Here is a 27402-nt window from a genome sequence, read left to right as displayed (position 1 = left end):
TGACATCAGACCTCACTCCCAGGATTTCTCTATCCTTCTGGGGCAAGATCTCACACAGTGATAATAGAGAGACAGGGAAGAGAGGAATCAAGTGAAGACTGTCCTGGTCGTCACCATGCCAACCCGCCTGTGCAGAGAGGAAGGTGGTTCCTGCCGCCTCAGTCTTCTGCACCTCCCCGGTTGCACCTGGGGCAGCCCGAGTGGCTGCACTGTTGGGATCAGTTCAGAGAGACTTTGCTGCCTGGTCAGCGCGTGACAAAATAGTAGGGCCAGATTCATTAATAACCGCATACAATGAGTTGATTGTTTTCTGCTTTTGAGTTGCATTTTATAATCTAGATTTTCTGTTATAACAAAGATTTATAAGAGAATTGTGCCTTGGGAATTTCATACAGCTTACTTTTAGAGGGACCTGAGGGATCATCTGGTCTAGCATCTGTCTAATCCTTTCATCAAGCAAGAAAACTGAGGCTGGGACTGATTCCTTGCTTGGAATATTGGTCATGGAAGGAGGGAAGAGGCTGCTGCCATCCAGCCCCAAGTCAAGGATTGAGGTGCTGTATGGAAAGTGTTTAGCACCAAGCCTGGCCCCACCTGGTTACATTTTAAACTTCCCGTCTGCTCCAACTGGGATCAATAAATGAGACTGCTTATAAAAGAAAGTGCAGACTAAGCCGTGGGAGAGGCACTCCAGATTTAGTGGCCGGTCCTAAAACAACCTTCTCTGTGCTTGTGAGATGCAGGAAGAAAGGGGACCTAACACTGGAGCTTCTAATCTTCAGTGGAAAGAAGCTCCAAAACTTAGGGCATCTATTATTACAATGGGGACTCAGATTTGCAGGGGAGGCCTGGGTGTCTGCGTTTCTATCAAGCTCCCAGATGGAGGCTGGTGCTTCAGGTCCCCAGGTCATGCTTAGAGTAGCAAGAGCCAAGAAAACTCACAGCAAAGAGCCATTTTGTATTTTGTGGTCGTAAATTAATAAGTTATGGGAGATTCATTGTCAGAGGTCCTTCATGAATAAGAATGACTGAGACCTGTTCGGAGCATGATACGGTCCGTGCAAGGAAGTCACGCAGAAGGTCATGACAAGTTCCAGAATCCCACTGGGCCTCCATTTCCTTACCTGAAGAAACTTTGCAGAGGGGGTTTGAGGTTCAAAAAGAGCTGGCAAAAGGCTGGGCCTCAGTAGGGATTCAAGGAAAGGGGCCTGGCGCTTTGCCAAGGCCATAAGGCTGGAGGGTGGGCAGTGAGTGTGGGGGTCTCTGCGCTCCCTCATTTGGGTGTTTTCCGCCCTCCACTGGGCTCCACATCACCGGAGATGATTTTGCTCAGCTGGCTTCTCAGATGGCCCAAACTAAGGAGCCACTCGAGGCCTGTGTTTGAGTACCGGTTTGCTGTCTTCAAATGGAATGAAGAAGTAGCCTAAACAGTGCCTGAGCCGTCTGAGGCTCGCCAGCCCTCAGAGGATGAAGGTCAAAGCTTTCCAACATAGAGGCCTCTGTGGCCACAGACACCAGCCTGGGAACCTCGGCTGCAGGGGAAAGTTTAAATTAGGATAGAGAGTGGCTGAGTCATCCAGAACAGGGCTGGGCTTCAATGTAAATTCAGAGATAAACTTTGTGCGTTTGTTTGTTTGGTTTAATTGTGGTCTTGGTTGATCAACCTAAATAGGGAAGTTCCAGACGGCCTTTGCTGCCTTCTCTTGTGTCCTGTGAGTTTCCTGCCGGGGCATCCTCCCTGGAAACAAGTTAAGGGGTACAGATCACAATAGACGGTTTCCAACTACCTTTAATTCTCATTTCCACAGCACTTTCCAGACCCCAAATATAATTTTAAGTGGAATTTTTGTTAAAATGAGCTATAAAAACTCATTTTGATAACGCTGTGATACGTTCTCAAGTTTTCTTGTTTCTTTTTTCTCATAACACTTTGTAACTGGAGTAAAGTTGGTTCAGCCACAAGATGGGTGTTTTCCTCAGTGGAAAACACAACTTAAAAAAATTAGTTGAATGGGCTGGAGAGTGTGATTACTAAGCCAAATGGTTGAATCTATTAATTTTTCCTTCTCAAAAAATCATGACTCCAGTTCTGGCAAAGTGACTAAGACTAATGCCTTTGAAATGAACTTCAAGCAGGAATTGAGTTAGTACATTAAGTAAACTAGGCTATCCAACTGTGATTTAAAACACTTTTTGCTACTGTGGAGAATAACGTATAAAAAATACTTAGGATGTTGAAATCGATCCCTCTGTTTTGTCTTTTTTTCTTTAAAAAAAAAAAAAAAAACAACTTATGCTTGTTTACTAAATCCCTTAACTGACCAGATCTGGGCATGTTTAATATGAGATGATAATGCCCCTTAGTGGATAAAGTACTTAACTGCAAGTTCTTACTTTTGCACAAAGAAAAGCTCTCTATTTTAGCAGACATGTGCTATAATATAGTAACTCTTAAAACTACTTACCTGTATTTGAGCGTTACTGTGTGAACTATGAACATGTTTGTGTATAGCACTTAGTGACACTGAGTGCAGGGTAACTTGGCAGATACCTGCTGTTAGCTCGTTCATGTGACAATGACTGTTTGACAGCCAATGGCCTCCACAGAAGTGGGGGAACAAGTGCTCTGCAAATGCAGTGTCAAGGCTCTCTGTGTCAGCTCTACGATACATTAGGAAAGGGGCCTGAAGAGTACAGGGTCCTCACCTGGCAGGTGGCTCCTCACTGGCCCACCTGTCCAGTGGTGACAGGCACGAAGTCCCACTTTTGAAAATACATGGGGTCCTGCAGCCTTCAGCATTCTCATGGGGCAGGGATTTTGATTTGAAGGTGCATCCACAAAACGTGAGTTCACCTCCACTTGGTGGGGGAGACATTGCCATGCTTGACCTTGGAATTGGACTTCCCACGTCTCAGCCTTCTGAGGCTGATAAGAGTTTTCTGATGCAGGAGCCCACGCAGGAATGGTTTTGCAGGTTACTCTGTGAAAATGAGTCTCTGGCCATCTCAGCCCAGCAGTGGGAGGCAGGCGCTTCTCAAATCCTGCTCTTCTGTATATTTTTGCATCACTGAGAACATATTTCACTTTTCTGATGACTCACATTTTTTTTCTTTTAACTTTGAAGCACAGCGTGGAATCTGTGTCTGCTTCTTTATGTGCCTGACACTAACTGGCTGTATTTTTATTAAACTAGGTGGGAACGTGGTGGAACAATTTTCCTTCCTCTTTCCCTCCTTCCTTCTCTCTTTCTCCCTCCTTCTCCTTTTTTTCTTCCTTTCTTCCTCCCTTCTTTTCTTCCTTCCTTCCATTTTCCCTTCCTCCTGTCCTCATTCTTTTCTCCTCTCCCACCCACCTGTCCTCCCTTCCTTCCTCTTTCTCTCTTTCTAGATAGTTTCCTGAAAGGGCCTCTGTCAGAAAGTACTTGGATACCGATTTTGGCATTCACACCATCACTGTTCATTTATTCAGTGGACACACATTCCCTGGGTGGCCTGAGTGGATTCAATCAAAAGTAAATCCCAGCTCCCCATTCAGGGAGTCTCTGCCTTCTACAAGGAAGGACAGGCAGTAGGTTGGTGTGACAGGAACATGGATATGAGCTGGGCGGACTTGTGGGGCAGAGGGCAGGGAGTGCTCCCCACAAGAAGGTCTAGGCCAGGCCTCAGTGCCTTGGGAGCATGTTTAAGAGCCATACAAGAAACCTGGTCCCACCACTCCTTTCTAACATGACGACCAGGAGCTGCCAACAGAGCCCAGAGCTGAGTCTTCGACAGATGTCACTCCACAGCCCCTTGTTCCCACTACCCTCAAGCAGGCCTGATCACTGCAGGGCCCACAGCGAAGGGCCTCAGGCTCCTTCTTCATAGCTCATGGATTTCACTGTGGCAGGATTTTCACTGGGCATTCGTCCCTCGCCCCCGTCTTCCTGCAGGAAACTTCCCAGGTTCTTCCAGTCCAAATGAGTCATCTTTTGGCACCTCTTCACCAAAGGCTTTGACTTTACCCAGGGAAAATCCCCACCGGATGCTTCTTCCCATTTGAGTTGTCTTTGAACTTGGCTTCTCACCCTTACTCGTCCCAGGCTCAGGGACTATGATTTCTTCACCTCTAGTCTCTGAAAAGAGTGATGCTCCTATGTTCCTTCTGTTGACCAGCCTCCAGCTTTTTGTACTGTATCAAGAATTGTGCCCGGTGTGGAGGACAAGCAGGGCTTAAGACCTACCCTCAGGAAGCACAGCAGACCTGTGCATTTCCTAAGACTTAATTTTTTGGTAGAAATACATACAGCATATGCAGGGAATATATATTAAAGCAAAAGAAAGAACAAGTCAGTCCTACCTTGGGGGCAAATAGCCAAGGTGAAGGAGGGTGTGGTGTTGGCTTTGGGTGGGGAAGGGGATCATCTGAATTTAATTAAATGGAAAGTGAAATGTGAGTAGACAGAAATCTAAGCAGAGCCATGTCAACTGTACAGCATTTTTGGTTATACTTTCTGGAAATTTGACTAGGGTTATAAAGTACTCCAACTAAATGCTAGAACTGAAAGCCTAAGTGGGCTTCCAAGGCCTTGAGAGCTTTTCGTCATCTCATAGCATCTTTTGGAAAGCCACCGGATATAGCTTTGATCTTTGCGTACCATTCTCAACCTCGCATACTAATATTACAATTTTATTCTCATCACAGTGAGAGCTACTTTGGGCTCTGAGGGCAGGGGATATAGGCAGGTTCTTAATTTCTTCTAACATTCCCAAGAGAAAAAGTCTGAATTAGAGAAATATCATGGTATATTTTTGAGTACACATGATAGATTGAACCAGGCTGTCCAAGTATTGCTTCCCATGGGTACTCTAGGGCAAGCTTTACTGACTATATGAACATGATTTGTGGTTAGCGTATTGGTGCATTTCGTGACATTTAATGCTTTAAAAGTGCAAAAGGACTTGAGAACAACTTTCTTTAGTTTAGCCATTCCACCAGATTTCTGAATTACTGCTTTTTCACAGAGATCAACTCTGTAGTACTCCCTGATTATAGCATCAGCCAATTGTGATACAGTGGTATACTTGAAAGTGCTATATCTTTATCATCCTGGCCTTTATCAATAACTTGAAATCCATAGAGCTTTAAGGAACAAGACTACAAATGCTCATTGGAAGTACTGCTGGTCTGAAGTTCTGTTTTTGAAACTAAAGTTGCATTTTATTTCTAATTAACTTAGCTCATGGTTTGATATTAGGTTGCATGAATCCATATTTGGGGATTGGTGACATTCTCATTGTATAAAACCCTACACTGCTGAGGCAGGGAGGAGGTTTACCTGATCATCTGGCCCAGTCCTGTTGGGTTACAGATGATAACAATGAGACTCAGAGCATGGAAATGACTTTACCTAGGGTCCTGTAGCAAGTAAGTGACTGAAGTAAGTTTAGGACACAAAGCCTGTGACTCTCTGTGTAGTCAGTATCTTCCATGTCCTTCAGGCCGGGGTTACACAGTCACCTTCCAACCTGCCTAGAAGGACCGAGCCACATTTCTTTTCAGAAGTGTCCATTTGAAAGGTCGTGTAATAGTCCTTAGCCAGATTTCCCAAGTCTCTGCCATTTTACTCCCCAGAGCACCTTTCCTGTTCTATGATTTCCTGACGTCCCTCAATAGGACAGAGCTCTCTTCTCCTGAAATTACTACTTCTCTCAAATTCTTATCCAGCTGAGCCTCCTCTGAGTTTCTTAAAGCCCAGGTCCTATTTTAGCTCCTCCGGGAAGCTTTCCCTGGCATCCTCTACCCTGATTTGGTTTTAAAAACCTTATTCAATACCAGGCGGTTCAACGCCCAAGTTGTTTAATAGTTGCCTGGGTGTGGCTTCTGAGACCCCACCCTTCTGCCCTGACCAGAGGCCACAGGCCACCATGTCTTAAGCCATTTTGTTTTCTGAAAACATCCAGCTCTGGAGTCCATAACAAGCGGATTAACATAGTGGCTTAGAGTGAGAGTTCTACAATGGGCTGGGCTGTGTTCAAATCTCAGTTGCACTGGTTATTCATGGAGTAACTTTGGGCAAATTATTCACCTTACTTCAGTGTTCTCATTTATAAAACAGAGGTAGTAACAGCACACATGCTGTGAGGTTGATTTGGGGATTAAATATGACAGTATATGTAAAGTATTTAGCACAATGCCTAGCACAAAATATATTCACTCTCTCTGGAGGTCACTAGTATCCAGCTCACAAAGCAAAAGCAATAAGTATTCAATTTCGTATTTTGTTGGCTGTAAATCAATACATATTGGCAGTATGCTCTGTCTGCCAAAATTCCTCAACGCCATGTTGGGTTGCATCAGTAGAGGTATGATGTCCAGATGGAAGACAGATGGAGTCCTGCTGCTCAGACCACACTCAGGGGCCTGGAAACAGTTCTGGATACTACACAGTAGTAGATGCTTTTACCAGTGAGAGTGTGTGACCAAAATATCAGGATGATCTGAGAACTTCTCCTTCCCTATGATTTAGAAAGAAAAACCCAAGTTTTAAGAGGAGAAGCTGCAGAGGAGTCATAGAAGATGTGTTTATCAATGAATGTCTTCATTCATTCTGCATGGATCTGTGACCTTCCTATTATGTGTAAGGTCAGGCCCTATGCTAGGAGTTGGGGGAGGTATAAAGTCAATGGTGATAGATACTGAAAAGAAAATAAAGAGAATGATAGAAGGTGGGGTGAAGCACTATTTTGGACAGAACAGTTAGGTTGGTCTCCACTAAAAAATAAACCCTGAATGGAGTTAGCAAGAAAAGTCATGAAGATATATTAGGGAAGTAGTCCAGATAGCAGGACTAGCAAGTACAAAGGTCCTGTGGCAGAAACATATGTGATCTCCAGCTAGAACCTAAGGTTTGAAGGCAGAGATAACTTGCCCAAGGTTCTGTGGTGACCACATGTTGCATTTGAGGTGTTGAGATTTAAACTCAGGCTCTCCAGATTCCTAAGCTCATGCCTGCAGCACTGAGGTTTTTAGAGAAGGAAGGGGTAGAACAACCTAGGGTCATGAGGGCACTCTGCCTTATCTGCTCAGACCTGGAATGCAGTTCCAGGGATGGCCAGCAGAGGGGACCAGGCACAGGGTTTCTGCAACACACTGCCTGAAGCCATGTTGAAAATGAGCAAATGTCTGTGACCAACTCTGTGAGATCTAAATGTCTCCTTGGCAGGAAATCCTCTAGGAGCACGGCGGGGTTGTGCAAACAGCCTTACAATGTCTGCTTGTGTGTGTGCACTCGGCTTTGCCCGTGTCTTCCACAATGCTCTGGGTTTTTTTGTTTTGTTTTGTTTTGTTTGGATAATGGGGCTCTGTGGGCCTGTCCGCCTGTCATGCAAAGGGAGTGACCTGTGTTTGTCATAAATGGCTCTTGTATGATTAATAGCCATGCGAATGAACCCACAGCAGCTGTCAGCACCCAGCTTCACCTCTTCACGGAGGCGGTGGTCTGAGTCCACTCCAAAGCAGCAGCGCAGAATTTATGGCTAAAAGGGAAGTGACTTGTTTGCAGGGTGGTTGCAGTCTTTCAGATGCAAAGTAGGGGGCGCACACCAAGTACTTTATCTACATCATCTTACCCTACTAACAACACTAAAAAGGGAGTATTACGATTTGCATTTTACCAACATGGGAAACTTGGATCCAAAATTACGCTGACTCTGCCAAGGTCTCCAAAGCTCATGCTGTTTACATTAAACGATTCCCTTTCCTTCTCAGAATGGCCTCGTCCATGGTCCACACGCTTGGAAACACCCTCCTCATTTGGCTTGACTAATGAAATTTGTGATTTTAAAATAGATGAGGGATTTCTGTCCCTGGGCACCAGTGTGTTTATTGTACATTTGTACATTTTTATGAGAAAGCCAGTTTTCCTCAGATTCTCAAAGTAGCCTGTGATCCTAAAACAAAAGGGTCAAGCACCCCAAAATGTTTACATTTGGGGAAATTCTTATTTTTCTCTGGCCTGTTCCTCTTACCGATGACTGTTTCCTCTGCTCGGGGGTGACGTCTATGCTGTGACCACTAAAACGACACTTGCAACGCATTTTAGTCACTGTGAGTGACAGTGTGACATGTCCAGCCTATGAGTGGTGCCTGGACTGGGGGGAGGGGCTGAAATGGCTAATATGATGAAAGTGAATCAGACACAGCCCTTGAAAGAATCTACAGCAAGAAAGAGGGTTACTAGGAAGAAATGGCATTTCGTTTAGTTGACAGATAGAATGGACACCCACAGGCAGAGAAGGAAAGGGTGTTCCAGGCAAAGGAAACCACAAGAGAGGTCTTAGCACTCTGGGAGATTATAGGGGGTGGATTGCTTGAACTCAGGAGTTTAAGACCAACCTGAACAAGAGCAAGAACTCATCTCTAGTAAAAATAGAAAAGCTAGCCAGGCATGGTGGTGGGCACCTATAGTCCCAAATTCTCAGGGAGGCTGAGGCAGGAGGATCACTTGAGCTCAAAAGTTTGAGGTTGCCGTGGCACGCTAGCCTGGGACAACAGAGTGATACTCTGTCTCAAAGAAAGAAAAAAAGAAAGAAAGTAAAGTAAGAAACAGCAAGAGGGAAATCACAGAAGAAAGAAGTAGGTGAGAACCCTTAGTACAGTCCAAGTTCTGGTGTGAGCCAAGTACACAGTGTTCAGAGGAGCTTCCCCAGAGGGGCTGCAGTGTAAGTAAGCACTTAGAGCCAGGTTTTGTAGCCTGGGATACCAAGTAAAAAACTATCCCCACCTTTATTTGATGGCCAGCTTAGGCAGTGTCTCTGTTAAACACGCGTTTCTTCCACTGGTCAGGTGTGTGTCCCATCCCTCGTGTCCCATCCCTCCGTGCTCCAGTCCAGTGTCTCCGGTGCAGCCCCCCACACACCCTGCGTGACAAGCTGACTCCCACTGCTCTGCCACTGTCACTTCTGCCACCGTTCTTGTCCCAGCCTTAGGCTGATGGTCTCACAGCTTGCTTGGGGTTCAAGCCAGGACTTACATTTTAAATCATTGATTTTGTTTGCAGTAGAGTCTACCCTGATTTGCTCAGAAACTAGAAACAAAGGGAGAGACACACATGTCTCTGAGATGTTAAGACAGGTTTTGGTACTTTGGATATTCTTGCTGCTGGAGATTTCACAGAGCATGCCAACTTCTCTTGGCCTCAGATTCTCCAGGTCTTTATTATGTGACTTGGCTTTTGTTGGATTTATTAGTTTTTTGTACTGATATAATTGTTGACATCCCCCACTCTGAAAATAAATTTGACCTAAGGAATAATGCCCTAGATGTTTGGACATGTGATTCCAAAGATTATTTAGGTACCCAGGTGGGCCCCAGTGTAAAAAATCTCAGCACCTGAAAACCTTAATTTAGGAACCAAGTCAGTCCATGGCCCTGGGGCCGTGGGATTCTGCAGGGGCTTTCACCTCCAGAAGGACTCTTTTCACTAGCGCCTCACTTCCCTGAGCCACAGCCTGCTGGGTTGTTTTTGACCGCCTGACAGAGAACTCTGCAAGCTGAGATAGGCACTTAAAGAGCAAATGCATCATACAGTTGCCCAGGGAATGAAAGCCAGGCAGAGAGATAAAGAGAAAGTGCTATTTTTCCTTTCTCTTTCTTTCTTTCTTTTTTTTTTTTCTAGTTTCTATTGGTAGATAACGGAAATAAAGATTTAATTCACCAGCATTCATTTTATGCATGGCATTTCCTATAACATGTCCAGAAACTGGTGGGTGAACTGAGGGCCCGCAGTATCCAGTGTGGGAGTATTGAGAGGGCAGAGAAATGAGGACACGGACTGGGGGTTAGAAGGCTCCTGGCACGGAGGGGAAGCCTGAAGGGGGGCAGAGGAGGGAATCCAGACGGGATGCGGGAAGTTAAACTGAAAGTTTGATGGGAGAACGGACATGAAGGGTGAAGCAGACAGGGAAACCTCAGATGACACTCAGATTTGGGGCTTATGCAGTTGAGTGATGACACTCTCCATTGGACTAGGGAGGAGGAGGAGCTTTGAGGAGGGCAGAAAGTGAGGGTTTTGGGCCTGTGGGATCTTCACTTAGATTTGTGGGCCCAGAGCTGGAGACAGAGTTCCAGGGTGGGGCCGAAGGTTCAGCATATGGGTGGAGTTGGAGTCGCATGGGTCTTGCCAGAGAGGGTGAGAAATGGTAGGAAGAAAGAATGCAGAGACCAGCACATGAAAGTCAGATGGAGAAGGGAGAGACTTGAGTTGGAACAGGCAGGGCGATGAGCGTGGACGGGGAAGCAGCCCCGAACCATCCGGGAGAAGGGCTCGATCCTCTGAGCACATGCTCAGCCACGTGCTGTCTGGAGCAGGGGATGGGGGCTCCTGGCTGTTGTCTATCTAAATACCCAGAAAGAATTTTGGCAAACCCAGAGGCTTACAGCCCGAGAGAACTGACGGCCTGTCAGTGTAAGCCGCTGTCAGAGCAGCCCACTGTGGTCACTTCCTAGGCCTTCCCTCTCCTTCTCTAGACTGAAGATGAAGACATTGAAGCGAGGTGGCCCCACATTACACCATAGCGAACGCTGTTTCCAAGGCAAGCACTTGTGTCTCTGGGGTCTCCTTCCCTTTGAAATTGGGTAGAAGTGGCCTGGGTGGGCTGAGACTGTCAGCCTCCTAGGTGAGAAGCAGACTTTTCAAGCCGTTTCCCTCATAAGCATGTTCTGGATTTTGAAAATGAAAGGGAACAAATTCCGTAATGACTTCCCAGCGGTGGGCTGGCCCCAAACTAAGCCCCACTTTGATTGCTTCCATACTCACTGGCATTTGAAACTGGGGGGATACACTGACTTTCACTCCCTAGAAATGAATCTGATTTCTTGGATACTTTTTGCTGTCTCGATATTAATGTTTATGGGAAAGTTAGCTATGATGAGGTAATAGTCTATTTTAGAAAACCGAACTGAGATACGTATTGAAAGAGCTATTTTAAACCTGTACTTAATTGTTCAACTCCATAATGGTCTGTTGGTAAGTTTTTTTTTTTTTTGAGAATCACCATGGATTGGCTTACAATTGGAATCTAGCAGCCTGTATTCCACAGAGGATGCCAAGCCCTTTTGAGGGACACCATGGTATTAATGATGGATGAGAATATTCAGGCATTTTCCCACTTGAGTGCCATTACTTGTAGTGTTAAAACGTTTCAAAAACACATTTTAGCCATTAACTCATTTTTATTGTCAGATGAAAGTGCTTAATAGACTCCACTTCAGTTTTCCTCCTTCATCGTGGAATGAAATCATCTGTTGGATTCTTGGCAACACATTCGACAACGGAGCAGAAAACCTTATGACTTCATTGCAAAAATGGCAGATGGATCAGGGCTTCAGCCCAGCCCAGCTATCAAAGACTTTTAACCTTGTTTGGCAAATGTGGGCTCCCGGAATTTATAAGCTGAGCTACTTCATTCCACTCGTACATTTTTACCCACACACCCCCTCCCCCGCCCAGGAAAGCAGCTGCTTATATCATTTAAGAAATGTACCTTTATTTTAGTTATGTAGTATTTTTAACACTGTGAATATTGTGTCTGATATATTATAGGTTGATGGCGAACTGGAAGCCAGTTGGTTTTTTCTTTGCTCATAATTCAAAACAGTTAGGTAGCATAAATGTTGTACCAGGGGCTCTGCAGTTACCAGGAGAAAGTGTGTCTGAATACTGGATGCCTCGGGCCCAGGCTCTTTCCTCTGGGGACATCCTCTGGGGGCCAGTGGATGATTCAGGGGAGGAGCCAGAGGTGTGTCTAGTTGTGCAGAGCAGCATGGTGTGTCCTTGACAGCAGTGGCCATCCTGGCTGCTGTCAGGATTTCTCCAATTCTAAACCTTGTTGACAGTTTGAAGGGTTGATTATCATAATCATCTTCCTAAAATCACATCTAGTCCCTAAAACATTCCTACAGCCCCAATTAGATTGCGTTCCTCCACTCTTTTGGGAAAATCTTGAGCCCCCCTTGTGGGTGGGAAGTGAGACTTACAGCAAAACTGAGTGAGACTTACAGCAGGTGCGGCCGAAGGCCCTGGGCTGAGCCAGAAAAGCTATGTTGCGCTTGGAGCTCGGCCCCAACCCTGGGAAAGTCACTGACTGGGTGAGGAGCTCCCTGACTTCTAGAGAGTCACAAACTAGTAAAATCTCACAGTCAACTATGTAAGTTTAGAATACAATTGTTGCCATCATTTTATGAGATAAATACAAATACTGCAACATGGAAATATTTGGGCAACTTTAGCTTTATGAAAGGACCTTGACATAGGCTTTATTATTCTCATAGTGCCTTGTAGGCGCTGATGCTTAGGGACCACTGGACAGGACAATCCAGTGCTCACTACATGCCAGGCCTGGCTTTGAGGGCTAGGAATACAGTGAGGTATAAAAGCAGCCTGCTTAAGAAGTGCACTGTTTTATTTATTTATTTTCTCACTTTCTGTTTTTTATTGATAAAAAGTGGTATTGGCTTAGGAATTCTCCTTTCAAGTAGTCATAGCCAGAAAAGAAATCGTTTAGATTAGCTAATCATGAAAATTGAGCATTGAAATTTTGGTGCCCACAGGCAAAGGTCAACATTCACATTATCCTGGGCTTTCATTGTTTATTGTGTTTTGATTATAGAAAAGGAATTTCCATAAACTGTGGTCAAGCCCTGCTTGATTCCACGTGTTTTGTTTTATTTATTTATTTACTCTAGGAATGCAGCTGTAATTAATTTTATTTTCTAAACAAAAATAGAGTTCCAAATAAGGGGGAAAGTGTGTGTGTATGTATTCTCCCCCTTTTTGAAACTGGAAATGTTCTCAGGGAATTATTTCCTGAAGAGAATCATTGTTTTCCATTGAGTAGCATCAGAGCCATCTCCCATGGAAGTGGTTTTGAGTTGAGAGCCAGGAAAATGATCATAGGAAAGACCATGCACACATCCAAAATTGTCACCCCTTGACACTGAGTGCCTCCCTTGGCAAGGACATGTAGGCGCCTGTAAGGGCAGAGCCACCACTCCTAAAGTAACTAGAGAAACACCCTTCTTCCACTACTGGGGGGAAAAACCTAAAGGATCCACTTCAAAATACTGGTATAGTAAGGGAATCTTGAGTGATAAGTCTTCCATCTTTGAAGAACTTGATGAGTCACCCAGCTTGTATCTTTTGTTCCCTACACACTCCTAACCTTCCCCTAGCTGGAGAGCTTCTCTCAGCCAACCACATCCCCAGTGCTCTTCACAGCTGGGTGGCAACCCTAGGAAGTGGCTTTTCCAGACGTATTCCCCCCACATTCAATCCCTGGAGAAACACCTCGCCTTCCCTGCACATGCCACGGAGAAGCATTAGTATAGAGCAGGGCCCTTTGGAATCTAATGGAAGCTGTAGACTCTCTCCAGAAAAATAAGCATCTGTAGTCAACAGTACAATATCGCACACGTGCTCTCTGCAGACCATAGATTCGCTGAAGTTCACAAGCAGGGACCTTCCTTCCAGGGCTCTGGAGCTCTAGGTCTTCTCATGTGTGGAAAAGAACACTTTGGGTTCACAGACTTTCAGAATCAAATACAACTCTATCTTTTATTCTCTTGTAGAGTTGGAAAGTTATCTAGCCATTTGAGCCTCTTTTTTCCCTGCCATTAATATGAGGATAGTTATAGCTACCTGAAGGTTGCTGTAAGGTTGCAGTGAAATAAAGCTCGAGGTAGCTGCAAGTATAGAGCCAGGCACGCCATGGACACCCAATAAAATACTGCTGTTCTCATTTCTCTCGTATATATCATCAGTAATGATAACTATCATCTCTCTGATCGGTACATAATATGTATCAGGTACTTACTGTTATTTTCACATTCAGTTAACATCTTGGAGCACTTAATGGTTATCAGGGACTTGTTAGGGGCTTTGAGTTAGATTACATTATTTAATTAAAGATGTGCTGTCTCCCTAAGTAGAACAGACATCACCTGAGCACCTCAGCCCCCGCTGCCCTCACGGTACCCTCTGCTCACAATCACCCTGTGTATTTAGCGTGTTCAACAAGTGATTAATTCTCTCAGAGTGATGGTTAAACATGGTGTTTTGTGAGAAAAGCAAAAGATAAAAGTAGAAGAAACTGCCACCAAACCATTACCAGATTACCTTTCCTTGGGATGAGCATCGCGCGTTCCTTCCATTTCAGTAGGTGTCACCAAGAGAGGAAGGCGAGACACATCTCCTGCGACCAGAGTGCACAGCAGTCCCAAGCCTGCTTTTGTTTAGGTCACTGGAAAATCTGAGTGTTAACTCTTTGTTCTTTGGCATTTTATTTCTTTTCAATAGAGGTATGTCATGAGCCACTTTGATTGGATTTTGTTCATTAGATATTTGTGTTTTACATAGACTTTTTGCTATATTTATGACCTGGGGTAAACATAATACCACTGTTTGGTTAATTGAAATTAAATACAATTAAAAATCTTGGATGGTCACCTGAGCATTTACTAAAAGAGTGGACTTACTATCAATATTTTCAAAGCACTTGTTTAGGCTTCAGAGTTTTGCATTGAACATGGGTATTAATCTATATAGAATGATCCGAAGAACTCCAGTCTCTAATTATCATAAAATTATATAAATATTGATTCTTTTAAAAATTTGATTTTCTTTTATAAGGACTTATGTTGTATTCAATCAGCTTTTACACTTAATCCCAATAATTCTAAGTTTTCTGATCTCTAAAAAAATCTTCCCCCAGGTTTATTTTGAATATGAAATAAGAGAATGTATCTGAAACATAGTGTCTCACATGTAGGAAAATTTCTTTCAACTATTAATGCCTATAAGTATTTACCTGATTATAGCTTAGCATGAAAGAGATACGTGACCCCCCATAAAGGGTCATGGGTCTTGGAAGATAAAGAAAAATGCAAGTCATGTAATTCCGGAGATGCTGCATACATTTATTTGATGTCCTGTGAATCTTAAGCCATAAGACACGTTATAATGTTGAAAGCTTATGGCTAATGTTTGCACAGCATTTTACAGAATACACAGGGTTTTCAAGCTCATCTTGTTTAGTCCTTGCAAGAGTTGGGTGTGGAAGATACTGTAACCTTACTGTTTGTCAGGTGAAGAACCTATCCTCACAGCTTCAATGACTCTAGTATACCGGGGTGGTTAGATGGTGCCTTACATTTGTGGGCTCTTCCAAGCATTGTTCTCTATGATCTTATTCTTTTACTGCTTACACTGTAGATATTTTGAAAATAGAAGCTCTGAGAGTCTTTTCTCAGGGCCAAAAAACCCAAAGTCCAAAATACTCCAAAATATGAAACTTTTTTGACCATCAATGTGCCACTCAAAGGAAGTGGTCAATGGATCTTGGATTTGGGATGCTTAGCCAGTAAATAGAATGAAAATATTCCAAAATCTGAAATCTGAAACACTTCTGGTCCCAAGCATTTTGGATAAAGGACATTCACCTTGTATAAGCACTTGGCTACCGAGAGAAGGGAAAGGAAAGGCCATGCCAGTTGGACTTTGGGTTCTGGGATTTGGAACACTCAACCTGTACTCTCTGTTCCTATCCAGGCTCTACCTTATAGCCCCTCACAAAGCACTTTAGATCTTGTAACCATCAGGTGTACTGCTCAAGCCACATCATTTTCCTTGAGGGCTTCATTTTAGAAATAACCCCTGAAGATGCCCAGGCAGTCATTGTGTGTATCTGTGTGCACAAGTATGTTTGTGTGTGTGTTTAAATTAAGCTTAAACTTTACAATATAAGCAACATGCTAGTTTCAAATAATAAACTCTACAGATAATGTTAAAATAAACTGCTCTGCAACTTACTGCTCCGACTGCTTCATCCCTGGAATACCCGTTGCCATCCTCCGTTATCAATTCTATTCCTAATATGTTAGTATTTTTGCATCTATGTTGTTTGCTATACTTCTCTCCTTCAAAGCATTCTCCTTCTCTTCTTTTATGATCGGAAAGACTTTTCCTGTCTCCTGAACTTACATAAGAAAATTCCTTACCTATGGAAACTGCTAAGATTTAGCATCATTTTAAGGGAAGCAAGGTAAGGTCCTCCTAGGCATCTCTGCGCTCTGTTGAAAGCTCCCGCACCACAAGGAAGTGGCAAGTCCCTTCAGACAGGTGTAGTAGCTACGTTAGGTATGTAGCCAGGCAATTCCTGAATGGAGCATAGAAGCCAGAGTTCCCAGCTTTCCAGAGTACACCCCGAACCAGCTGTTCTGCCCACAAGATCTCTGAGACCAGCTCACCCTGAGATGTGACTTCCTCTAGGAAGCATCCTCTTCTCTTAGTCAGACGACATTTCTCTTTGTAGTCACTCTCCCGGCCATGTTTCCTTTTTCCTTAATTTTCTGAGCACCAAATCTTGAAAACGATCATTTTTTTTTCTACTTTGCTTTGCCTTTCCAAAAGCTCAGGTTCACGCTGCTGAGCCATCTCTAACAACTGGCTTGGATGGCCTGTAGTTCACGTGCCATCTCGTTTCTCTGCCTTCATCTTACTGCTCTGCTTTTATTCTTCTCTGCCCCCACTTCCATTCTCCAATAGTGTTAATAACGCCTGTGAAATTCTTTTAATGATGAGATAAAATGATAAAAATGATCTCTATTAATTAACTAAGCCATCTCACTAGTACCGTGGCACATGGCCATCTAGTTTATATTCACTTAGGAGCTGCTTGAAAAGATGAAGGAGTCTGTGCCATGAAGAGTATAAGTGAAGGGACTTTCCAAGTGGAACTCTGGGTCCAGTTGAAAGTGGGCACAGCCTCTACTTGGTGGCTTTCTGATATACCAAGTCACTTAGCAGGCTTCTCTAGATCAGAAGGTACTCCCGTAATTCTTACTGAGCTTGGAGAAATGGCAGGACACGTCAAATCCTTTGGCCATAAAGCAGATGAGATTAAATACGTCTGTGCTAATTGAGGGGTCTTGTATTGGATTTGCATAATGTTTTCTAGGTTCTATATTATTTCTCTTCCAAAAGAATCTTCTCTATCCCACCCCCCTTTTTTTGATTTTATATAATGTCCCACAGTCATTGTTCCAGATGTTCCTGTTTGAGAGATGACACTTCTAGAGACCTGGAAGTTCCAATTAATTGACCTTTGTGGATGTTCGAATGATGTTCCAAAATATTTGACCATCTCAATGCCAGCCCACTCAGATAACCTTTTGAAGAGCTCAACTTCCACAGCTAATATTCAGATGTTTTCCACATATCTTTGCTTTAGTCTATTATGAATTTCAAAGGCTTGGCGTATTTTTCACCCAGGTACTCTCTCAGTAAAATCATACGCAAGATCAAATTTTAGGATGACGCTAAATCCATGTAGGTCTGTTGTGACCTATTTATAGCACAAAACCATGAAAATTAAGAATATTTAATTTACATCAAGGCCCTTTGTATGATAGGTCAGGGCTGCTGCTAAACAGTAAAATCATCTTCTTACAAGAAGTGCCTCCAGGTTGAAGCTGGACTTGTTCATTCAGCTGGAAACAGATTCTTTCCCAGAGACCCAGGAGGGTGTGTGAATGCTGCCCTGTGGCAGGAGTGGGTTATACCAGCCAGGTCCGAGGTTTAATTTGACAGGACATAACCTCACACAGGGCTTTACTCAGAAATAAGTTTTAAAAGGAAATGTGCATAAAGGCAAGGGAGAAGGAGGACAATGACGAAAGGGATAGAGAAGATTCTTTTGGAAGAGAGAAATATGGTGTTTGCGTCCCCTTCCATGTACTGTGTGTGTGTCTAAAAATCTTTATACACCCCAAAGTAGGACACATCATAGCAGTCTTAGTCAGCCCTTCTTCTCAACACGTAACTAATTTTTATGACTTTGTTAAGTACTAATATAGCACATTTCTACTTAGAAATCATCAGTGAGAGAATGCTCACTGTGTCACAAAGCAAACCACTCCATATTCAGACAACTCCAGTGGTTAGAAAATGTCTCTTTGTTACTTCTCCATTCTCCTGGTTCTCTTTCCTAGAGCCACGTGCCGCCCGTGTAATCCATCTGCCAAAAGCTAATCCTAAGTGACTATTTGAAGCTGTTAGGATAACCGTGATGATGATGGTGGTGGGGGCAACTGTCACGACCATCATCAATAGTATGAGCATGGAACTTATCGCAACTCTTCCTATAAATGCTATGCTAAGAATTTTACATCTTTATCTCATTGTCCTAATTTGATGAAACAGATACTTTTCAGAAGTTCATTTTCCAGGTGAGGAAACTGAGGCTTACAGAGATGAAGTTGCTTGCCCTGGATAACATGTAGCGGGAAACAGCTGGAATTATACCTGTGAAGTCTGACACCGATAGACTCTTTAAGTCCCAGCCTCTTTGGTTTTCCATTAGCAAGTTGTACCGTGCAGCCTATCTGTAGACGTATGAGTATGTGGAAGAGGATGGAGAGACCAGGGTCCACCACTTGCTACATATTTTGGTGTACAGAATTATCCTTTTGGTGCATTTTTCTTTCACTACATCTTTCTCAGAGTGGTGTATTTAAAAAAAAATTCATTGTATCAACATAAGCACTGTTGGAAGCTGTATGCATAGAATATTTCAGCCCTGCAGTTTCCTTGCACTGGTGCGGTGGTTTCAAATTGTCCTTGATGCTCTGAGTCCCCAGAGTTCACTTACAGCCGAGTTAGAGAATGTCTTCCCAAAAGCACAGTGCCCAATGTATAACTGCTGTTCCACAAAGAAGTGGTGAATGAATTAGTAGACGAGTGACTTCTCCAAGAAGATAGTTTCCTATCTAAAAATAATAGCAGTAGAAATTTTGCTGTTTACTTTAAAAATTGCTACATTTTAGCTATTCTTCTTCTTTTTTCTTAGGTTGAGAGACTACATGTAGGCAGCAAATTTGTATTTTCGTTTGATCTGACACACCTTTGCAAATGTCTTAAGCAGCAGTTTCATTGAGAGTAACTTTTGGAAGTACCCTGTCTCGGTACTGTTGGAATGCTAAATTATGAGAGCCACTACCTTGCCTATGAGCCAAGCCTCTGAGAAATCTGTCTCCCTGTACCTGTGAAGTGGAGTCCCTGCAACTGTGAATCTGTGTTGTCTGAACTCTGTTCTCATGAGCTTTAAGAAACTTACCTTTCTAGACAGATATTTTAATAATGCCCCTGATTGTACTTGTTCTCCGACGTATGTTCTACCTCAATGCAGAGCTTATGACACTTTAATCGTTGTCATACTTTGTATGGTGTAGGTCAGATGTCCCTAAGGTTTAGAGACCCAAGGCCTCAGAGATACTTACCACACATTCAGAAATGAGTGGCTGTGTTGTCACTTAATCTCTGGGATGAAGCGGCTTTCTTTCTGGTCTTCAGAGGTAGCCACAGGGATCTCAGTGGTGCTCATGCAAACCCGTTTTTCATTTTGCTGATGAGAGTTGGTTTTGTGTTGCCTTTTCTAGGTTTGCTGGGATGGGAAACCTGCTCAAAGTTCTTACCAGAGAAATTGAAAATTATCCACATTTTTTCCTGGATTTTGAAAGTAAGTGCAAAAAATTATAACATAATAATAAAAACTTTTCACATTCTTTATAGCTCACTGATAGGGAAGTTAAAAAGCTTTTATATGATGTTTAAACCATATCCAATGTCACTGTGTACTTCTTTCCGAGATGATTTCTAATGTCATTTTCCTTCTTTATTTATCTATTGTTTTAGAAAAACAGTGGAAAATCATTTTAATGTATCTGTATGGTTTTTTTGGTTTTATAAGTGACCAGCTTTTGTAGGCTTAGCATAAATTACTGTGTATATTTTTCTTTAGGAACTTTTATGAATTATTGTTTTATATTCCAAAAGAAAATTGTAAGCAAAGCAATTTATACATATTACTATAACACCAATGTCACTAGATATGAAAGAAAAAAAATCAATACGGGAAATTAACTTACAGATTATTTTTTTAGTTATTTTCATTTATTCTTTGTATTTGATTGTATGAAACATTTCAGGATTTTGAGATATACTCCTTTTATCCAAGAGGTCGTTTCTTTTATCAAAAACGTTAACATTATTTTTTTTCAGGTAAAAAAATGGCTTAAGAAATCATGGCAGAATAAACCCATAAATTATTTCTTAATTATGGATTAAATATATTTACAAATAAGTGTGGCACATTCATGTTTAATCAAACAAGGCTTATGTTTCCATCTTCCCTTTTGTATCTTGCCCTTTTTATTTTTATTTATTTATTTATTTTGAGACAGTCTTACTATGTTGCTCTTGGTAGAGTGCTGTGACGTCACAGCTCACAGCAACCTCAAATTTTTTGGCTTAAGCAATTCTCTTGCTTCAGCCTCCTAGTAGCTGGAACTATAGGCACCCGCCACAATGCCCGGCTATTTTTTTAGCAGTTGTTATTGCTGTTTTTGCTGGCCCGAGCTGGATTCGAACCCCCCAGCCTCAGTGTATATGGCTGGTGCCCTGCCCACTGAGCTACAGGCACTGAGCCATCTTTCCCTTTTTAATAATTCCACTATAACAAGCAGGGTTACATGCCTTTTTTAAAAAACCAGTATTCACCACTTGTTGCACCCTTTAATCTGCTCTCAACTTAATTGTTCAATTATTTTAGCTGTATTAAAAATAATAGTTGGAACTTCCTTACATATAGATCCTAATGGAGGTTTGCTTCTAACAGAGATCTGTAAGTCAATGCTAGAAGACTCTTCCAAGATGTCCTAGACTGAAAAATGACAGTTCCCTAGATGTATCTTTTTAGTATTAGCGTGTTTTTAAAATAGCTCCTTGAAAATGTCCTGTATGTTCTGAAAAAAATTAATCTAGATTATGTTCAGTGAAACAGGTGTTACTTCTGATCGAACTCACGGGCTGTGTTGCCGTTGTTTGGCTTGGCTTGGTTGGGTTGGGTTTGGGTGTGCAGCAATAGCCGGTTTGATTTGATATTTCAAAAGGAATGGACTTCTTAAATAGTTTATCTTTTGCTATTCCTTTTGCTCCTCTAATAATAATAATATATATGTGTTTTTTATATATTGTTAAAATAAGGATTTATTAATAAGTTATAAAAATCTTAACGAAATAAGTTCCTTCTAGTCTTACCACCCTTATTTTGCCAGTTAAGTTTTCATTGCTCCCTTCTCTTTCCTTTCACATGTATTTTACTTTGTTGCCTTCACCATGTACAAAGGCCAAAATAGTGGTAAAACATCTCATTGATTCACAACTGTGGGGATTTATAGCACCTATAAAGTTACATGCTTGTTCTTTTTGGAGGCCCTGAATCCCGCTTGCACCTGTTTGTGCTCACCTGCGCCCCCCAGCGCTCAGGGATGCCACCTGCCTGCTAAGCTCTGCTGGATCTATGGCTTTCCATGCTTCCTCGGAGAAACTCTTGCTTGGGTCTAATCTTAAAAGCCTTTAAAGTTACAAAAATAAAATTGGGAGGAGGGGCTTTAAAATGGTGGTTTTCTACCAGGGTTCTCCGGAGCACAGATTTCTGAGGCAATGGTTTAGGGGTGTCATCCCTGCCCTCTGCCGTAGTCAGGGACTGAGGGGCCCTGCCCCTCTCCCCTCACGACCACAGCACTCGGCTCTGCTCAATCTTGTACTTTGGACATTTTGTTAACATTTGATTTAAAGATAGGTCATGGTGGCTAAATCAATCACTTAGAAATCTTGACTTTTGATGCTAGTTTATGGTATAAAAACTTCATTTGTTAATATGATTTTTCTAGAGGAAGAAGCGAAGACTGAATTCACACATCTTGTGGTTCGTTACTAGGCCTGTAATATTTAAGGAAAGTATAAAACTATAAATTTATAAAAATTGACCTGGCAATTTTTATAAATTTATAGTTTTATATTTTCTGGTGGGTTACACTTGTAATCCGATAGACTCATGAGGCACAGGGAGAAGAATCACCTGAGCCCAAAATTTCAAGACCTTTCTGGGCAACATAGTAGACTCCATTTATAAAAAACTGAAGAAAAAATCATTGAGGGGTGGTGGTACATGCCTCTAGTCTCAACTATTGGTGAGGCTGGAGTGGGGGGATGGCTTGAGTCCGGGAGTTCGAGTTTGCGGTGAGCTATGATCATGCCACTGCCTTCTAGCTTGGGAGACAGAGTAACACTCTGTCTCTACGTAACGATAATCGCGATGATAATGATACATTTTAATAAATATATATTAAAATTCTGTTTACTTCCTCATCAATCCTAAGGAGAAGATCACTTTATTCCACTGAGATTCTGAGAAGATAAATAATTGAGTTGCAGTCACGTAGGATTGATGAGGGGATGTAGGTGTTTTTGTCCATCCTGTTTCTACTACTTTGCTTCCCTGAAGGGCTCAGCACCAGAAAGTTCCTAGAGGGACCACAGCTATTATTTTATCCCTGGCTAGAGAAGGAAGTTTTAATTTTCTGCAAACTAAGACGTATCATAAGAAAAAAATGATTTTGATTTCTTGATCCTAAAAACCCTGTTTCCTAAAGGTGGCTTTCCAGAAAGATTGCTGGTGGTCCAGAAGGATCAGGAAGGTGGCTTGCTGTCACTCAGATTTCAGTTCCATCCAGTAAGGGTATGTTGAGTAAGGTCACAGCCATGTATGTAACCCATGCAGCATCAGGGGTGCAGAGCTAGATGAGAACAGTCATTGCCTAATGGAGACTCATGCTAGAGTGGAGGACAGTACAGGCACACAGTCTGAGACAAAATAAAATAAATGACTCAGGGAAGAATGGCATGGCATGACAGTGAAGAGGAAAAAAGTATACATAGTACATCTGATTTCTGGATGTAGAAGACTGTGAAGAAATCAGAGAAGTCTTCTTGCAAAAGGTGGCATTTGGAAAAGGCTTTAAAGAATGAGTAGTTTCTCTACAGTGCAGATGGGGAGAGTTTTCCAACAGATGGAAACAGTATGATTAAAAGCAAAGACTGGAATAAGAAGGGCATGTTCTGAAGAACAGCAAGAGGTTTGATTTAGACAGAGCACCAAAAGCTTGTTGGAGAGAAATGGGGACTGAAATGAAAGCCTGGCTTGGGTTAGGCAGTGGCAGCTTGGCAAAGCTAAGAAGCTCAGGGCTGGATGTCCTGAATCAAAGCTCATCTCCAAAGAGAGTAGCCAACATCCCGAGGGAAAACTACAGATTAGATGAAGCTGACAGATGGCAAGTTGGGCATGCTAATGCTTAAGGGAGGGCTTGAGCTGCCGGAGGATCTACATTGTAGAGGAGGAAGGACACTTTACTAGAGAGAGATTCCTGAAGGCAGGGCTTGAGCTCCACTCACTTCAAGGAGGCAACATTCAGCCCTTCTCGGACATGAAGCTCTGAGCACCAAATGAACTTCAGTAACTGATGCTGGTTGCTTTCGGGCACAGAGTAGAGCAGGCCAAATTCAGGCAGGCAGGAGAGCCCAGAGGCTCAAGGAAGAAAGAATGTAAGTAGATTCAAGCCTGTACAGCTATCAGAAAACATAAAGCTTGGAAAGGGGATGAGGACTTGGGCAGTGAGCTGCCCAGTCACTGGTGGCCCCTGGGGGTAGGTGGGGGAGATTCCAGATCTGTTGCTTTGTGTACAGAGGCTGGAGTGTAAAGAGTTAAGGAGGAAGGGGGTGAGGGCAGGAGGGAAAGCTGAGCAGCGTGTAGTAACAGCATAAATGAATGTGGCACCTCTACTTTGAGTGTTGAATATTCTTTTTGAAGTTGGTGATGGAATCTAATTGAACTGGGTCAAATAGATATAATTAAGCCAGGTCAAAACATAATACAAAAGTAGACACATCTGTCCCTAGGTTTTTCCGTTGCATAGATCTGATTTAAATTCTCATTTGACCTTTGCAGCAAGTTCCACACTTTATGCTCATATTTCTGCACAACCACTTAACACCTTTTTTCAATTGCTGTTCTTTCTTCCTTCTCACTCCAAGGCCTCACTGTGTCTTCATTTCCTCTTTGAAGGCTGGGAGACAAGAAAGAAATAGAAGATTAATGCAGGTTGCTCGTCTTTCATAGCTTTAGGGACAGCGTACAGGGAGATGTGTGCCTGAAGTTCTGCCCAGGGTTGTGTGGTCAGATCCACCATATGGCACCCAACATCAGCAGCGGGCATTAGTCTTCCAGTGAAGCAGTTCTTATGATTCCCAGATGGAAGTGATCTTTCAAAGCGTTTAGTGAACTTTCTTTTTATTTGGGTAACTGAGCCTAACCCCAAAATTCTGAATCAGTGGTCTAGTCCCAAGAATCTGCGTTTCCCCACATTTCTAGGTGCTTCTGATGATCAGCCAGTTTGGAAACACTTTTAGCTAATACATCCAACTGAGGAATTAATTAGCCCACCCCAGTGTTTAAGACAGGGAACTAAGGCACACAATTTCTTGAGTGCCAAGACCTAAAGCCTGGTGTGAAAGGTCCCACACATAGGTACAAATTCAAGTGGACTGAAATCTATGCAAGAACACCTTGTTTCAAAGATAAATTATTTTTTTCTATCAAGAAACAATTGACCTATTAAAGATCCATTTGGGATTTTAGTAGGCATTCCTTCCAAGAAGGTAAACAAATAACCAATAAACACATGAAAAGATGATCACTAATTAGTCATAAGGGAAATAGAAATAAAACCACAATGAGGTAGCATTTTACCTCCACTAGGATTGTTCTAAACTGAAAGGGAGCTCATATTAATAAAAAGTGTTAGTGAGGAAGTTAAGAAATTAGAATCTACATACACTGCAGGTAGCATGTGAAATGGTATGTATACGCTTTGGAAAACAGTCTGGAAGTTCCTCAGAAAGGGTAAACCTAAAGTTACTAGATGACCTAGAGATCCCATTCCTAGATTTGCATGAATAAAGGTAAACTCTCCATCTTTTTTAAGGCTGCATAATATTCCATGGTATACATGTACCACAATTTATTAATCCAGTCATGGGTTGATGGGCACTTGGGCTTCTTCCATGACTTGGCTATTATGAATTGAGCTGTGATGAGCAATCTGGTGCAAATATCTTTGTTATAAAGTGATTTTTGGTCTTTTGGATATACACCTAGTAGAGGAATTGCAGGATCAAATGGCAGGTCTACTTTCAGATCCCTGAGTATTCTCCATACTTCTTTCCAAAAGGGATGTATTAGCTTGCACTCCCACCAGCAGTGCAGAAGTGTTCCCTTTTCTCCACATCCATGCCAACATCTGTAATTTGGGGATTTGTTATGTGAGCCACTCTTACAGGAGTTAGATGATATCTCAAAGTGGTTTTGATTTGCATTTCTCTGATGATTAAAGACAATGAGCATTTTTTCATGTGTCTGTAGGCCATGCACCTATCTTCTTCAGAGAAGCTTCTGTTCAAGTCCCTTGCCCACAATGAAATGGGATTACTTGTTCTTTTCTTATTAATGAGTTTGAGTTCTCTGTGGATTCTGGTTAGCAAACCTTATATCAGATCTATTAGTATAGAGTATAAATGTCTTAACACAATAATTAAGCAAATGAGATGAGGTATATATATATATATATATATAACCCCACAAATAAATAAATAAAATTAAGAACACTCTGTTTCAGAATAAATACAATTAAAAATTAAAGACATCCACCATTACTCAGATCTCCTAGGGCAGCAGTTCTCAAACTATGGGTTGTGACCCCTTTGTAACAATGAAAATACATCGTGGCATTAGGAAGATTGAGAACCATTGTTCTAGGAGTTAGGAGATCTGAGTAATGGTGGATGTCTCTTCATTCTATTTTGGTCAAAAGCTGCAGAAATTTTATTCTTTTGTGTTTTCCTGGTTAAAAGTTCCTAAAGCCATAGTAATTACATGCCTACTTGTTATAATGATTTACTTTAAATCATGCTTAAATATTGCAGCAACATGTACTTTATTTGGCACAACCCATTTTTAAAGTTCTAAGTGTGGGAAGCTATATGTATTCTCAATTATAGTTTATTTGAATGTGCAATATTTTTGGAACAGTGAAGTAGCATACTTTGGGGGGGTGGAATGAAAATATGTATTTTTAAATGAACTAAAGTTTTCGTAATGTTCAGTATCCACGATAATTTTAAAGTTCATTGGTTCTGTTTTATATCATAAGCTGTGAATAAAAATATCTTTATGCAATGAAAAAAAAAAAAACAAAAAAGAAACCACATCTTACACCAAGGTAATAAAGTTATTCTACTCTGTTTCCTTCTGGAATCTTTGTTTTAAACTTTACATTTAGGTCAATAAGTGATCGTGACCTAATTTCTGTATGTTATGAGGGAGGTATTGGGTCAATAATATTTTTTATAAGATCAATAAAATTGTGGTAGCACAAGTAGATTGTTTTGATACCACTGTCATAAGTCAGATAATTGTAATACATGTGGGCTACTTACAGACTTTCTATTTTCTCTCATAGCTCTATCAGCCTACTTTTACACCAATAAATACCAAATATAACAAATAATAGGTCTTAAAGTCAGGAGGAGTGAGTTCCTTTTCAAAAATTTTCTTGGCTATTCTCTTTTATTTTTCTAAATAAATTTTCCAATTAGTTCTCAATTTCTAATAAAACAAAAAAACCTGCTGTGATAATGATTATACTTAAATTAAATCTATAGATCAATTTGGGCAGAATTGACATCCAAACAATATTGATTCTTTTTTACCTATAATGTCTCTTTTCTTTTATACAGATATTCTTTAATTTCCCTCACGAATGTTTTATAGTTTTCAATATAGAGGTTCCGCACATCTTTTGTTAAATACACCCCTGAGCGTTTCGTAGATTGGCCAGTTTTCCCGTTCTTTTATTTTCATCCTGTTTGTGTCTTTGCTGTTAGAGTGTGTTTCTTGTGAACAACACGTAGCTGATCTTAGCTTTTCATCCTTGCTGATAGGAGCTCTCTTTTAATTGGGTGTTGAGTCCATTTATATTTAATTAATTATTATATATACATTTAATTAATGCTTGTATTTCGAGCCTATTATTCGAGTCTTTACAATTCATTACTGTGCTATATTTAATTAATGTTTGTATAGAGTCTGCTTTGATGTTATATCTGCTGTGTTCATTGTATTTGTTCTCTGTTTCCTCTCAATGTTTTCCTGCCTTTTTGATTAACTCAAATAAATTGTGGTGTTCTATTCTGTGTTTTCTGCAAACTTTTTTGTTATGCCTTTTTTGTGATTACTTCAGAGATTGTAGTATATATGAATGCCATCTACCTTCAAAATGTGTTTTCTACCTCATAAAGAATTTAACAAGCCCACCACAGCATACCTTCGATTACCGTTCTTCCACCATTTGTTCTCTTGCTATACTTTTTGCTTCTATATATACTATAAACTTCTCCTGCAATGTTTTAA

General features: G+C 41.7%; 1 protein-coding gene across 2 annotated transcripts in view; it reads left to right on the top strand.

Moving 5' to 3' along the window:
• Positions 1-27402, top strand: part of CYRIA (CYFIP related Rac1 interactor A) — a 104226-nt gene that overhangs the window by 48655 nt on the left and 28169 nt on the right. For both annotated transcript variants that reach the window (XM_053588521.1, XM_053588522.1), the window contains exon 3: positions 19475-19554. In XM_053588521.1, the coding sequence (XP_053444496.1) occupies positions 19485-19554 (70 nt within the window). In that variant the 5' untranslated portion in view covers positions 19475-19484. The remainder of the gene's footprint in view (positions 1-19474; positions 19555-27402) is intronic.

Source organism: Nycticebus coucang, chromosome 4 (assembly GCF_027406575.1).
Source record: "Nycticebus coucang isolate mNycCou1 chromosome 4, mNycCou1.pri, whole genome shotgun sequence".
In the NCBI taxonomy this organism is placed as follows: Eukaryota; Metazoa; Chordata; class Mammalia; order Primates; family Lorisidae; genus Nycticebus; species Nycticebus coucang.
This window is presented reverse-complemented; position numbering and strand designations above follow the sequence as displayed.